Raw genomic sequence first — 15,474 nt, 5'->3', positions numbered from 1 at the left:
ATATTTCTTTTTCTTGTAAATTGGATGGTTTTGGATATGATTTCTATGTTTCATGTTAATAAAACATAATTAATTATATGGAAAATGATCAAAGCATCTGTTCCATGTATCCTTCATGTTTTGAACGTGATCAACAATAAAACTAATTATAATTAATTATATTGTTCCATTCTTGGCTGAGTATTAGTTGGTTACATATCTTTTCCTTCTTTTAATTTTTTTTCTTTCCTTCATTTTTTTTCTTGGTTTAATATATGTTGATGCTACCTCTTTCAATTTTATTTTATTCCGAGTTCAGCTCTTCCAAGGGGAAAATTAAATTTTGATAAAAGGATAAATAGATTAGTGACGTTTTGATACATTGATATTTAAATTTTCGAAAATTTAAAAATATATTTAAATTTTTTATTTTTTTAAATTTAGATATATCAATTTTTCATATTCACTTCAAATCTAACAGAAAAATTAAATATAATCTTCATTGTATTAATTTGATTGGTACAGATATTAGGACTGACAATTTATACTCTACTCATAGGTATTCAACCCAGATCAACCCGTTCTCTTATAAAAATTTGAAATAACCACTAAATTAGTTAATAATCATATTATTTGTAATTTTATGTTAAATTTTTTAAAATTTTATTGTTTTCAATTTTAATTTAAATTTAATTTTTTATTTTTTATTTTATTAATATGTATGAAATTTAGAATTGTTGAATTTTATATTTGCTTGAAATTTTTTTTTATTTTTCTGCAGGTAAGGTCGGGTAGGATAGGGTAGGGTTTAGATCTTTAATATGCGGGTAGGATTATGATTAAAAAGTTATCAATCTATGAATAAGATATGATAGAATTAAGGTAGAGTCCAAACCCTACCATATTCTATTCATTGTCAACCCTAATACGGATGGACATGTGAAAAAATTTTTAAAATTTTTAAAATTTGATAAATTAGATTTAGGAATTGATGTGTCCAAATTAAAAAAAAAAAGTCAAAAATTTAAATATATTTTTAAATTTTTTAAAAACTTAAATATCTATAAACAAAAAATAGAGATTAATTTATCTTTTTCTCTTAAATTTAAAAAAGGGCAGCTTACAATTCAAGGAGATAAAAAATTATATATTGTTATTTCTGTGGATGACACTTGTTATATTAAATGTATTTCCCCCCACCCCAAAAAAAAAGGAAAAAGAAAAAAAAAAGTGGAGATTTGTCTAAGCTAAGCAATAATACTACATATAAGTATTAAAGATTCTAACAAGGTGAACACATGAAGAAATTTTCCAAGCAACAAGTATTACTTTATTTATTTATGTATGACTTGACAACTTTGCCATTTGAATAATAAAAATTGGCTAAAGTGTTGAGGCTTTATTTATCGACAAGTTTTGAGCCACAACGTAATAAATTGACAAGAATCATGAAATTAAAAGAAATGAAAAAAAAAAGAGTACAAATATTCTAATTGTAGGGCATCTAATAGATTGTAAGTATTGTAACCATGCATGTTATCCTATATTCTCGCTTCAAATCTAAATATGACGATAATAACTTTTTCCAAAAAAAATAAAAAAATAAAAAGTAAAATTATTATGGTTTAATTTGTATACATGGTCATATCTGATAAAATCTGTTACTTCCCATATCTATTATTATCTTAATAAAATTATTTACGTTAATAATGTTAATACGACAATAATAATTAGATGTTATTAATACAAAAATATTTTACCCTAAAATACATAACAATCAAATTATTTATTTATTTTTACGTTTATTATTATTATTATTATTATTATTATTATTATTATTATTATTATTATTACATGAAAAAATTCACATCACTTAATTAAAGCCGACATGAAGAATTTTGGTTGCCTAAAATAGGTGCCCTCTTTCCATTTGCATTGAATAAAATGATGTAAGGGTGGATGGAGAATGAATGTTTTGGAGTGATCCAATGAGAAATGAGAAATGGAAGTGTATATATTACTACTCACTGAATCATCCATAATTACATTTTAAGTTTCTTGTTGGTGGACCTCTTCTATCCCCCATTAAAGCTTTTGATTATTATGTTTATGTACCAAAAAGAAAACAGCCAACTTATGCCTTTTATTTTTTTTATTTATTTATCAATCAATCAATTCCCCTTTGTGAAATAGGAAAAAATCTAATATAATAAAAAAATTATACTAGAAATACTAATATTTTAATACTTTTGTTCATTAATTTTAATTCATATATATATATATATAATTATGTTGCGTATATACTAAAATCAGTTATTAATATAAAATATATGTTAAAATATAAATACACATTAAAAATATATTGATAACTGATTTTAATGTATAAATAATATTTTTAATATTATATATATTTTTTATAATCAAAATCAACGGTTAAAATTATTAGAATAGCCGAGTTAGAATCCTAAAATTCTTCCAATAATATATAGTGTATAGTATATGGTAGGAAAGTATATGGTCTATTTGAGGTTGTTGTAGTCATGTTTTGTAGTATTATTATCCCTACCAAGCAATTACGTTTGTTATTCTCAATGTCTTCACAATGCTAGCCATGAAGGGCCCAACCCTTTGTTATTGCTAATTGCTATGATGGGACTAGGGATACCATTTGGATCACTCAAACCCTATTATTTAATTTGTGAGAAAGAGAGACCTTATAGCTTGCATTAATAAATTATTAGCATTTCAATTATTTTCTTATTATTGGGAATTCCATTAATTCGACTAAATTTGACTAAAATCCTAAAATTAGGGTTTTCAATTGATAAAGTTTTTTACAAAATATTAATATCATAAAATATATACTAATATCGTATTGTTAATTAATAAATAAGAATTTTATCTAAATTATAACTCATTAATAATGAGTTACAATTCAAATAATATAGTTTCTCTATACTTATCTAAGAGGTCACAGATTTGAATTTTTCGATGTTCGATTTAAAAAAAAAAAAAAAAAAGAGAATTTCATCCCTATGGTTTGAATTGGTTCAAATCCTAACATTATGTCCACATAGATAAGAGTGTTTTTAAGGGAAGTGGTCTATACTCTAAGAGCGTAGGGCTTTATTTTTGTGTGAAGATAAGAGAATTAGGACAACTGTGTATTGGTCCCAAATGAGTATGAACTCTCATGAATAATGATAATTAAGGTGGTTGAAATTCATTTTCTCAACTTGGTCTTAATCTTTATATATGTAATCCAAATATCTCTCTTTCTATAAAGTATCAAAATATATCTCCCTCTCCACAAATTCCTTTTCTTCTTCTTCTTGTCATTCTTCTTTCTCTCCCCTTTTATTTTTCTTTTTTTTTTTTTTTGGTGTGACAACTAGGGTAAGATATGTAAGGAAGAGGGCTAAGCAAACAAGTTGAGTTCATTGCACTAACTAAAAATAGATAATAATTTAAAGGATCATTTTAGTATGACTATGTTATAGTAACTATAATGATTATGCTATTTTAAAAAGTATTGTTAAAATTAAAGTAATATTTTTTTATTGTTAAACAACGTTTTTTAAAGAGTGTTACTAACTCCACCTCATGGTGTTAATAAGTTCCATCATTTATTTAAAGGGGGGAAAGGGAAATAATGAATTTAGCACCAAATAGGAAAAACATGAGTAACAAACTAAGAATCTAATAAGTGTCCCAAAAACGACAATAAATTAAATCAACCTTTGACTATGGCTCTATTTTACCAACGTTTGTTTGATTGTAAGTGTGGTGTGCATGCATAAACATTATTTCTTTTGATTTGGTTGGAGTCATTCAGCCACATGCATGGGGGCAATTGAAGAAGGGAAAAAGGTTTATGTGTCCTTCAATTTAAGGGGTTGTAACCTTAGAATCATTGGGTTTTGGATTTTGACTCCCCAATATATATAGAAACCAAGGTTTGGTCCCAATAAAAAAGCAAAGTAGGGCACTTCACGCTTCTATGGTCCTTTCCCTCTCTAAAAACAGACACTTTGTTTTCTAAGTTGCTTTTTTATTTTTGAAAAAAAAATAAATAGATCTTTGATTTTTTGATCTGTAGATATTTAAGTCTTTGAAGATTTAATTCTTGCTTTTTTTTTAAAATTTAGGCATATTGATCCCTCATGTTCACTTGGGTCTGTCAGATTCAACGAAAAAATCAAATGTGACTCTTATTGTACTGATCTAGTTGATACGGATGCACATATGAGAGAGTTTTTAAAATTGGACAAATTAGATTCAGGAATCGATATGTCTAGATTTTGAAGAAGTCGGAGAGACTTAAATATATTTTTAAATCTTTAGAGATTTAAATATTTACAGACTAAAAAGTCAAAAATCGATTTATCTTTTTTTTTTATTTTTTTCATCCTTTATTAATAGACCCCTTTAATTTTCTCTTTTTAATATTTTTTTTGGGGGGTCAAACATAACTACTTTATTTGGACCAATTCTATCATTTATTATAGACAGGCTCTTTTCGTTATCATAAAATGTTGAATGATGATAAGATTTTTCCTTTGATACCTTTGCCTTTTTTTTTTTTTTCTAGGTTTTGATAATACATGTGATGTCTTGAGAGTGAGTGGAACCGAACTTATTATAAGGAACCTTTTCTAAAACACAAAAATAGGGTCGGCTTTTGTATCATGGGGTTTTAAGTTGCTCAATCCATTTACAATTATTAATTATTCCTTTCAAAAGTAACATTGAATTTATTTGGATGATTTCCTTTTTGTTTGGACAGCTATTTTTGTTTTTCAATTATTTGATATATATGGTCAAAGTTATAATTAATAACCATTATTGTTAAAGCCATATATAGTAATTTTAATTTACTAGCTACTACTAAGAGAAAAACTTAGGTAATTAATAAATTAATAATAACTAGTCTAGCAAGAATTCCATTGTAGTTATCATCGTTAGTGAAACTTTTCTAGTCTTTTTCCTTCTTTATTTGATAAGTGTAAAGAGTATCATCCCTTTTTAGAATATTGTAATAAGAACTATTTGTGAAACTTGTAATTAGAATCTTTTTTAAGGGTACCATCTATTTTTTTTTTTTGTTAAAGATCACAATCTCTTGAATTATAGTGTATTTCTATCATTATATCAACAATTATGTTAATAATAAAAGAAAAAGAAAAATAGGTCATTGACCTTTTTATCTGTAGATATTTAAGTTTTCAAATATTCAAAAATACATTTAAATTTCCGACCTTTTCAAAACATAGACATATTGATCTCTCATGTTCAGTTGAGTCTGTCAGACTCAATAAAAAAATTAAACGTGAATTTCGTTGTATTAACCTGGTTGATACGGATGCACACGTAAGAGAGTTTTTAAAATTAAACAAATTAGACTTAGAGATTGATATGTCCAAATTTTAAGAAGTCAGAGAGTTAAATGTATTTTTAAATTCTCAAAGACTTAAATGTCCGCGAACCAAAAAATTAAGGATCGATTTGTCTTTTTCTCTAATAAAAATTAATTAAAAAATCATTTCAATTTAGAGTATAGATGATGCTAATGGCATATGAGTTTGAGAATTTGAATCAAAATACTAGTATTAATTAATGAGAATGGAAGATCAAAGCAAATTTTAAAAGTTTTAGTACAATGTATACCAAATATTTTTTAATTTTTAATTAAAATAAGAATTTAGCTAATTTATATCCTAAAAATATATTTTTAAAAAAATAATAATAGAAATTTTTTAATATATTTAATATATTAAAAATATAAAAATATTTATATTTTAATAATTTTTATAAAATATTTTTTATAGTGTTCTTAACCTATATCTTTAAGACAAGACACAAGTTAGTAAAATTCATAAAATAATACTCCTATGTGATACCAATGTGTGATGAAAAAACCCTTTTTGACCTTTTTAGGACACATTATTATTGTGGCCTTCTAAAAACCCATGCAAAGTTGAGCATACATAAAGCTTTTGCAATTTGCATAGAATGCCACTTACCCTTCATTCAAAGATTCATATGGGAATGCTAAACAAAAATGCATAAACAATTAGAAAAGTTAAAATTAAGTAATAAGAGAAAAATAAATAAAGTAGATCTACATACAGCTCCATACATAGAGGTTTGAGCTACTTACCCTTCCATACCCACATGCATATGCTAACTCTATTTGTTGTTTTTTGAATTAAAAAATATATTTAGATAATTTTTATGAAGTGGTCCTCTACCCCCAATAATATTAATCTCATTATTATTTATACTTACTATATGATATGATTAAATTAAATATTATTACTGGTACACACTGAAATGATATGAGAGCAACAACCAATGGCAGAACAAGTACAACTGGATTTTGACATGTGGCATGCATGTGAGCCTTGGGCCACTCAAACATAATTTACAAAGTTTTTTTATTTTACTTGGGTCTCTACAAAATTTGAATCTTTTTTGTTTTCTAACTGGTACAAGCCAAGGGAATATATTCTCTCAAGAGGGTAAGTCTGATTCTTCAGAGTTTGATAACCTCACCAAGCAGAGAAGAGAAGGAAAAAAAGTGCTTTATAGAAAGAGAGAAAAAAAAAGTAAAAAAAAAACACTTTGGATATGTGGGATTTGGCTGCTAGCTTCACTTTTTGGCTTCACTTTTTAGTTTCTTTAGATGTCAAAATCTCTTTATACCATGCCCCAAATGAAAAGCAGAATATAGTTTTTTTTTTTTGAAAAATAATATATATTTAAATTTTTAGTCATATAAAAATTAAAAAAATAATTAAAAGAATAAACTACAACTCAAAATTAGTACTCTGTCTCAGCTTAGAAAAACCTATTACCTAATAAGAAAACTCAAGGTTTTGGGCATGGCAACAAGGTCCATATAGTCATATACCTTTCTTTTCTTTCTTTCTTTCTTTGGTGTCCTTTTCTAAGACTTATCATCATTCTCATCCCATTTGACCTGTAATCTGTCTGGTAAAGAAAGAAAGAGAAAGAAGAAAAAAAATGTGGACCAAATATGATATTGAAAACTTTGTTTCATGTTTTTTAATTACATACTGAGTTTAGCTTGAAAAAATTAATAATGAGGCTTTTTCTTTTCTTTAGTGAGAGGGAAAAAAAATAATATAATAGAAGGGGTCATGTTCATGTAGGGTGTTGCAATATTATTTGGCTGTCAAAGCCTGACAAGTTATAATTATTTTATTATTATTACTTTCTAGCTAGGTATATGGGTAGCTAGGTAAAATATAGTTTGGCACCATGTGAAGTGAGTAATTATAGACAAACATTATATTACATTATTACATTAAATCTTTAAATGTTATTAACTTATTATTGGCCTTATTGTTGTGCTAAGGGGTGAAGCTTCAGAGAAGTCAGTTTATTATGACACAGCATATTTTGAGAATATTCCACAAAATAGGACAAATTAAAGGAAAAGTCTAGGAGCTAGCAGTTTTATTGAATTTTGGCCAGTATATAACCAGTAGAAGAAGGTGAGCCATTTGATGAAACCTTATACCAATCTCACACCATCAAATAATCATTGATGGTTAGTTGATGGCTAACAATCACAAAAATTACTAGCCCCTAGCATTGCTCTAAATTAAAAGCACCTTTTTTTTGTTAAGCATCTGTTTTTGGTATGCATTTTTCAGAACCTTTTTTTTTGGTACAATAGTGGGGCATTCAGAACCTTTTTTAATAGGCTAGAAGTTGCCCAATCTAAATATGGGCCAAGTTTATTACTGGATCCAAGTTTTAGCCCAATAAAGAACTCAGAGAATATTTAAAAAAAAAAAAACATAAGGGTATTCATTTCATCATGCATGAATCATGATAATTGGAAATCACCGAGATTAATGTTTGGGTAAGCATGATTAAAATTTATAATTCATAATAATAACTATAATTATGATTTTGTTAGGTCATTGCAAGTGGTAGACAGAATAATTTCTTCTGTACGTTCTCATGACTTTGTGGCAAATTTTGGTGTCTTCTATTCAAGAAGTAAATTTGGTGCTATAACAATACAAGGGAAAAAAAAAGTTATGATAATACTATTGCACAAAGTGTTACAATATTGCCTTAGATAGCTTGGTTTTGTGAGGGTTATTTATTTATTTATTTATTTTTTCATTGACTAATTAAGAGAGGAGAGATATGTTAAAGCACTAAAGAGATGATAAAACAAATAGTAATATTTTTTTGGTGAATAAAACAAATAGTAATATTAATCAATTATAGTAATTAGTAAGTGTACATTTTAATTAGTTATTAAAAATAATTATTAATATAAAATATATGTTAAAATATAAATATATGTTGTATACATTTATACATAAATATATTGATAACTGATTTTAATATTCAAATAACTTTTTTAAATATTAATAGGTCATTATTATTGGAGATAAATAGATCAGTCATAAATGAGTAACTATCATGCAAAATTAATAGAAACTAATCACCGATTAATAATTTGTATAAAAATATAGAATAGTCTCGTAATCACAGAATATAATCAAATTGCATAAAAAATATAACTGAACTTTATAAATAGTATACTCAAACTTAATTTAATGCTACATTCAAAATGTGATGAATAGGAGATTAATCTACCTAATTTAATCTCTGATATGTATCGAATTAGTTTATATATTTTATAATTAAAATAGTAATTGTCAAATAATAAGTCATGAATAATAAGTGTCAAATAATAAGTCATGAATAAATTATTATATATTAAGTATCAAATAATTAGTTTATATATTTTATAATTAAGTGTCAAATAATAAGTTATAAATGAATTATAAGTCAAATGGTATAGTCTTTTTATGAAGTTATAGATTTGAGATTTTTTATATAACAAGAATCATATTTGATCAAAAGGTGAACTTATTTGAGACAATTATTTTTTAAATTTACTTTAAAAAAATGGTATACTTCTTTATATATACCTTTTATATCAAATACATGAGTCATTTATCATTTATACTGAGAATAGCATTTTTTCGCCAACGAGTAATAATTCAAATGGCATAGTCTCCTCATACTCAATTAAGAGGTTGCGGATTTGAGTCTCCTATCTTTGGTAAAAAAAAATAGCATTTTTTCTAATTTTGTCTTTTGAAAATGAATTATTTTGGAATAAAAAAATAAAAAAAATATACATGTGAGTGAATGAGATTAAAGAAAAGAAATATTTTTAGCACGTGAGTAAATAAAGAGAAGAGAAGAAACTAGAAAGCAGCCAATAGTAGGAAGAAGAAAGGCGAAAGCAGAAGGAGGAGGAAGAAGAAGAAGCAGCAGCAGCATGAACAGTTGCCAGGTTCTATCACGTGAGAATCTGACTCACCTGCTGGATTCCGTAGACACCTTCCTCTTCGACTGCGACGGCGTCATTTGGAAGGGAGATAACCTCATCGACGGCGTTTCTGAAACCCTCGACTTTCTTCGTTCCAAGGGCAAGAAGCTCGTCTTCGTCACCAACAACTCCCTCAAGTCACGTGCTCAGTACGCCCTCAAGTTTCACTTTTTAGGGATTTCTGTTTCCCCGGTACTCTCTACTCTTCACCCTTCTCTTCTTCACTCTCCTCTTCTTTCATTTCATTTCCTCATCTTTCTCTCTTTTGTAGGATGAGATTTTCTCCTCCTCTTTTGCAGCTGCCATGTACTTGAAGCTCTACAATTTCCCTCCTCAAAACAAGGTTTGCTTCCTTCATATTCTAGTATCTATTTTTTCTTTCTGCTTCATCTTCTTCTCAATGTTCAGGTTTATGTAATTGGTGGGGACGGTATACTGGAGGAGTTGCGCCTTGCTGGCTTCAATGCTTTCGGTGGTCCGGTAAGTTATGTTCATCTTCATACTCATATCTTTTGCTTGTAAAAGTTTTGATTTTTCGATCGAAGAATGTTAGAGCTCATCAGAATTTTATTGTTTTTGGCCATCAATGTTTAAGGCTTGGTTTAGTAAAGCTTTTGGAAGAGGTGTTTTTTGCTTTTTGAAAGCACAAATTCCTCCTTTTGTAGTTCATAAATTAAAAAGACTGTGTCTTTATGCAGTTTTTAAAAGATTGGGGTACTTTTAAAAGCAACTAAGGAGGAACTTTTCAAAGTTGGCTTGTAGTTTTCAAAATTTAAAAGTTTAATATAACCTTATATATTAACTAATTTTCAAATTTAGCGCTTAAATTGATGTCTTTTATAGTACTTTTAAATTTTAAAAGCTATTTTACCAAATATAATTATTGCTACTTGTGTTTATTAAAAGTCATTTTTAATTTGATTTACCAAACATGAATGCTACACTTTTTAAAAAGTAAAGCTTTACCAAACTAAGCCTAAAAGTATGGAATAAAGAATGTTGTTGGATTACTAGACTAAAGGTTGACTTGACGGCTAAGTGATAGCTAAAAACAATAAATTCTAATGTCCCAGATTTATCAGTAAAATTGTATCAAAAGATGTTCTTGTGCATGTATGTATTGTTTTAAAGGAAACCCTTACACTAACAGTTTGATTCATGTGATCATATTCAACTCTATTTTGGCTACACTTTCTTAGTGCCAGATTGACAATGCATGTTTCAAAAACAAGACACTAACAGAGGGCTGAGAATCACAAGATTGCCTCCCAAGTTATTGTTGCTAAATCATTCAATAATTGCAGGCAGATGCCAATAAAACAGTGGACCTGAAGCAGAACATCTTTTTTGAACACGATAAGAGTGTAATGTAACATCTTCCCCATTGTTCTTTGAGTATCTTCATTGAGACTATGCTTCTGTTTAACTGAGGATTGAGGAGTGCACTCTTGCAGGTTGGGGCTGTAGTGGTTGGCATTGATCCTAACATTAACTATTACAAGCTTCAGTAAGAAAACATTTTCGCTTGTTCTTCTTTTCAGCATTACCTTCTAATTTATATTGTTCCAGACTATTTGAATTTCAAATTCAGAACGTTTGATTACTTAGAAGTTTTAAAGAACTAAACATATGGACTCCTGAAGGAGTATATACAATATCAATACCATTTTTTTTCCCGATTAATATTATCATCACAAGATAGATTGATCATATATTGATTGATATTCACCAAAATCCTCTTCGATTTCGATGGTAGAATTAGTTCTATCCACTTTAATTTCTAACCGTGATGTTCAAATTCCATCTAATAGGTATGGAACCCTTTGCATACGTGAGAATCCGGGATGCCTTTTCATTGCTACCAACCGTGATGCAGTTGGACATATGACTGCTTGGCAAGAATGGCCTGGTTCTATCTCTGATTCCATTATCTCACACAGTGGAATTAGTTTGCTATCTTATTGTATGACCCCATAATGGTTAAAAGTTGGATTTCAGGTGCTGGGTGTATGGTTGCTGCTATGTGTGGATCAACCCAGAAGGAGCCTATAGTAGTTGGAAAACCATCAACCTTTATGATGGATTTTTTACTCCAGAAGTAAGAGTTAAAATATGCTTGAATTAATTGATTTTGATGGCAGGGACTTTCTTGTTTTACTTTTCCCTCCTCAGCATATAACCCACTCTTTCAAGCAGATTCAACGTAAGTTGCTCCAAGATGTGCATGGTGGGCGATAGACTAGATACCGATATATTGTTTGGACAGAATGCTGGTTGCAAAACTCTTCTTGTTCTATCTGGTAAGGGAACTTACCTTTTTTTCTGCATCATAGACTCATAAGTTATCAAACACTTGTATTAAATCATAAACTCTCATGAGTTTACATGTTTAGGTTTCATACTCTTATGAGCTTACAAGAGTTTTATGATTCAAATTTACCTAAGTGAACTCTTTGAGTTTGATAACCTTTGCATACACTTAACTCAACCACATAAGTCATTCATGAAATGTTACAACTACTGTTGTTGTGGTAACAGGTTGCACAACTCAATCAGCTCTGCAAGATCCTTCAAATAATATTCACCCTGATTTTTACACAAGCAAGATTTCTGATATGCTTGACTTATTGGAAGCATAAGATTTTTCTCTTTCCAATTCAGATGACACTATAATTGTTGTTCTCCCATGTAGATTAATAATAAGCATGGGATATTTTTTTGGGAAGATTTTAATGGCATGAACATTTAATAGTTATTATTGAGCGGTACTCAGATTATGCTGTAGCATAAGTAGTCACTGTTATAACATAAGATAGGAGGCTCATAGTGAGAGCAATATGCTGCTCAAAATAGCATTGATTTTTATGGCTGTAGACCATCAAGACAAAACTTCGAGTGAATAACCATAATAGAAAGCAAAGGGAATCTCCTTTCTTCCCTAACTATGTATTTTCCTTAAAAATTTTGAGGGATGAAGAAAGAGAGATGAATAATGGCCCTATGATCTTCCACCAATTTCAAACCTCCCCAATGTAATTGATATTAATGGGGATAAATGTACTATTTAGTATTTAGAGTAATTTTCCAAATGAGTTTCAAAAGATTTTAAAAGTAGATATTTTAGTTCTAAAAAAAATTAATACAAAGATCAATCTTCAAGGTTTTATTTTGATAGACAAATCAGTTTACAGTATATTTTATGGTGGAATAATTATTCAAATCAGATTTCAAAAATTTTAGAAGTAGACATTTTAGTCCCCAAATAAAATTAATACATAAATTAATTTTTAACATTTTTCCTTGTCAAGCATAATAGTCTCCTTATTTATTTTACTGTTATTATATGTGTTAGGCATAATAGTCTCCCTGATTTATTTTACTGTTAATATACGACAATTTTTATTATTATTAGCTTAGTTTTGTATATGTGGATAATGACACTAGCATATTGACACACTCTTTTTGTTGGAATCAAGCAATGTAAATAATGATGTTTTGAAATTCAAATTAAAATATTTTCTTTTAATACTAACATGTTTTTTTAAAATAGGATATTCTCGAATTATTGTTGACAATTTGACATTATGTATATGGAATTAAGTTGTAAATTTGACACTTTTTTTGTTAACATGATTTTTGCACACATTATAAATAAGAGAAAAATAATCTATGTGCTACATGCATATGCATGTGTATGTTAAGTTAGTCTAATTATGAAGTAAAAATTTAGTTAGCTTTTTGAGTTAATTGATAATTTAGTGATTAAGTTGAGATAAGTGAAAATAGAAGAATAATTTTGATTATACTTAATTTATAGCTATCATACCAAGTTAAATTAAATACAAAATTATCAAATAGTTTTAACATTTATTGTTGTTGTTGGATTTGAAATTGTGTATGTAGTGAGGATGGTTCAATAATTATTTCTTTTCTTGAAAAAATACCTTATTAGAAATCAAATAGGTTAAATTTAACTTTAAAAATTAATTTGATTATAATATTTACTAATATTTTTTTCTAATAAATACTTGAAAAATTTAGTGAGTCATACTGAAAAATAAATGAAAAATTATTATGTTTGACGTAAAAAAAAAACATTGGGAATTGATCTATATAAAATTAAAAGTTGATTTATCTATCGAAGTAAGACCTTATAAATATGTTTGTGTATTAATTTTTATTAGAGTCTAAAATATCTATTTTTAAAATTCTTTAGAACTGAGTTAGATAATTATTCTAATATTTACTATGGCAGAATTATCAATCTAGATTCCATTATCATGTATAAAATCCAAGTTTGTAAAGCTATTATAATTCAGCTCCCACCAATGAGAATGGCGTTGATAATGATTTTATGGTGGTTGTGATCTAGGATTGAAATTTTATTGAGGCTAAAATTTTAATAATATTTTTTATAAAAAAATATTCTCATTCAATTTTTTAAATTTCAATCCCACCATCCCCCACTTCTCCCTCCGGCAGTTGTTGCCCCCATCTTCTTCAGCTGCCACCATCCCCCCCCCCCTCTTTAGTAACAACACAACAGCAAGCAAAAGCAAAATAGATTAAAAAAATTAGTTATTGCTATGTTGGTTCAGTAATCAACTTTTTTATTTTGCTTCTTGTTACTCCGATTGATATAGTTATCACTACGATGATTCAGTCATTGATGGTGTATGGGTACTGCAACCGTCACCTAAGGGGGAGTTGGGGGAATGGAGTGGGACAACAACTTGGATCTGAGCGTTCGACCTCACTGATGCAGCCACCGATGATTTTCCTCTAACGTTTTCCGTCGAGAACCTTCTTCTCCAGACAAAGCCAAGTGATGTCGTAGGAATTTGGATCGACGGAGAATAACTCGACAGGAAAAATGACACAGGGGTCATTGGCGAAAATGTCAAAGTAGACAAGGACCACTTCATTGTCGGAGGGGCGAAGGCGGTCAATGGCAAAATTGTTAAAGTGGACAAGGACGATTTTAGTGTTAGAGGGGAGGGGGGTCAATCACCTTCAACACTCATTTCTTATTCACTAATCTATTATTTTCTTCATCTAGTTACTCTATAAAATGTCTAGAATTCTATTGTATTCATTATGATAGTGAATTACTATATAATCATAATGGATCTATTGTATTTAGTTTTATTCAACCAATATTTGTATACATGTCAATTGAAGTGGATAGTCTAACAAATTTAAAGAATTTTATAGTGCATATCATTCACCAAGTATAAAGAAAAAATATGAAAAAAAACCTATTATAGAGATCCGACAAAAGTGAACGACACTTTATTTTACAAGAGGTATAATTGTATTATTTTTAGCATTTACTAAATTTTTATAGTTGTTTTAATACTTGGTAGATGTAATTTTTTATTATTATTTTATTATTTAACCATAATATTTTATATTTTGTGCGAATTAGGTATCGGTAAAGTGATAATGAGAACTTATATCTTATAAAGATATAATACAGCATTGACCAAATGTCCATTTGTTAGAGTTATTTGTGTTTGAGTAAAGCTAGGGAACCAAAAGCATATCAGCCAAAATCCAGCCAAATACCTTTGGATGAATTCAAAATTTTTACGAGTTAATATATATGGATGTTTCTTCTACTAAGTATTAGAATGTTTCTTTTTCATATTAAATGGATGTTCTTTTATATATTTTTCGAATTTGTGATTGTTAGAAGTGGATAGATTAATGTGAGAAAAAAGAGAAAAGTTTTTATAGGTTTTAATTAGGTTTACTTAATCAATTTAAAATTTTTTAAATTTTGAATTTAAAAAATTTAAAATTAATTAATTATTAATATAAATTAATATAGTTTTGTTTAGTTTTTGGTTGATAAACTTTTGGTTCCTTATACTTTTCCTTTGTGTTTTTAATTGATTTGTGTGGATGGACCTCTATGGATGCTGGTGTGAAACCCAATCAGGTGGGGCAATAAAAAAAAATTTTAGAAAGACGATAGTTGACCTTAACATGTCACCAGAGAATAATCAAGAGGGGTCAAATATCGATGATTTTGATAATGGTATGACGCAAGCAGATTTTTAAAGCTACGAAGGTTCTGAGATTAGAGATCTAATGATGGA

The 15,474-nt window shown here is 28.1% G+C and overlaps 1 protein-coding gene across 1 annotated transcript; it reads left to right on the top strand.

Moving 5' to 3' along the window:
* Nucleotides 1-9,199: 9,199 nt before the first annotated feature.
* LOC112796069 (phosphoglycolate phosphatase 2) lies at nucleotides 9,200-12,312 on the top strand. Its single transcript, XM_025838339.3, has 9 exons — nucleotides 9,200-9,562; nucleotides 9,642-9,713; nucleotides 9,779-9,850; nucleotides 10,675-10,734; nucleotides 10,825-10,877; nucleotides 11,182-11,279; nucleotides 11,369-11,468; nucleotides 11,567-11,670; nucleotides 11,909-12,312. The coding sequence occupies exons 1-9, from the start codon at nucleotides 9,320-9,322 to the stop codon at nucleotides 12,007-12,009; spliced, it is 903 nt and encodes a 300-aa protein (XP_025694124.1). The 5' UTR covers nucleotides 9,200-9,319; the 3' UTR covers nucleotides 12,010-12,312.
* Nucleotides 12,313-15,474: the final 3,162 nt, after the last annotated feature.

This window comes from Arachis hypogaea, chromosome 4, assembly GCF_003086295.3.
Source record: "Arachis hypogaea cultivar Tifrunner chromosome 4, arahy.Tifrunner.gnm2.J5K5, whole genome shotgun sequence".
NCBI lineage: Eukaryota > Viridiplantae > Streptophyta > Magnoliopsida > Fabales > Fabaceae > Arachis > Arachis hypogaea.
Note: the sequence above shows the minus strand (reverse complement) of the source record. Positions and strands in the feature narration are given on the sequence as shown.

Excerpts from the sequence above, each read along its gene's own strand:
- LOC112796069 (XM_025838339.3), top strand. The coding sequence starts at position 9,320 with ATGAACAGTTGCCAGGTTCTATCACGTGAGAATCTGACTCACCTGCTG. Across the intron at positions 10,878-11,181 it reads ATTAACTATTACAAGCTTCA|GTATGGAACCCTTTGCATAC; the intron begins GTAAGAAAACAT and ends TCCATCTAATAG. Across the intron at positions 11,671-11,908 it reads AACTCTTCTTGTTCTATCTG|GTTGCACAACTCAATCAGCT; the intron begins GTAAGGGAACTT and ends TTGTGGTAACAG.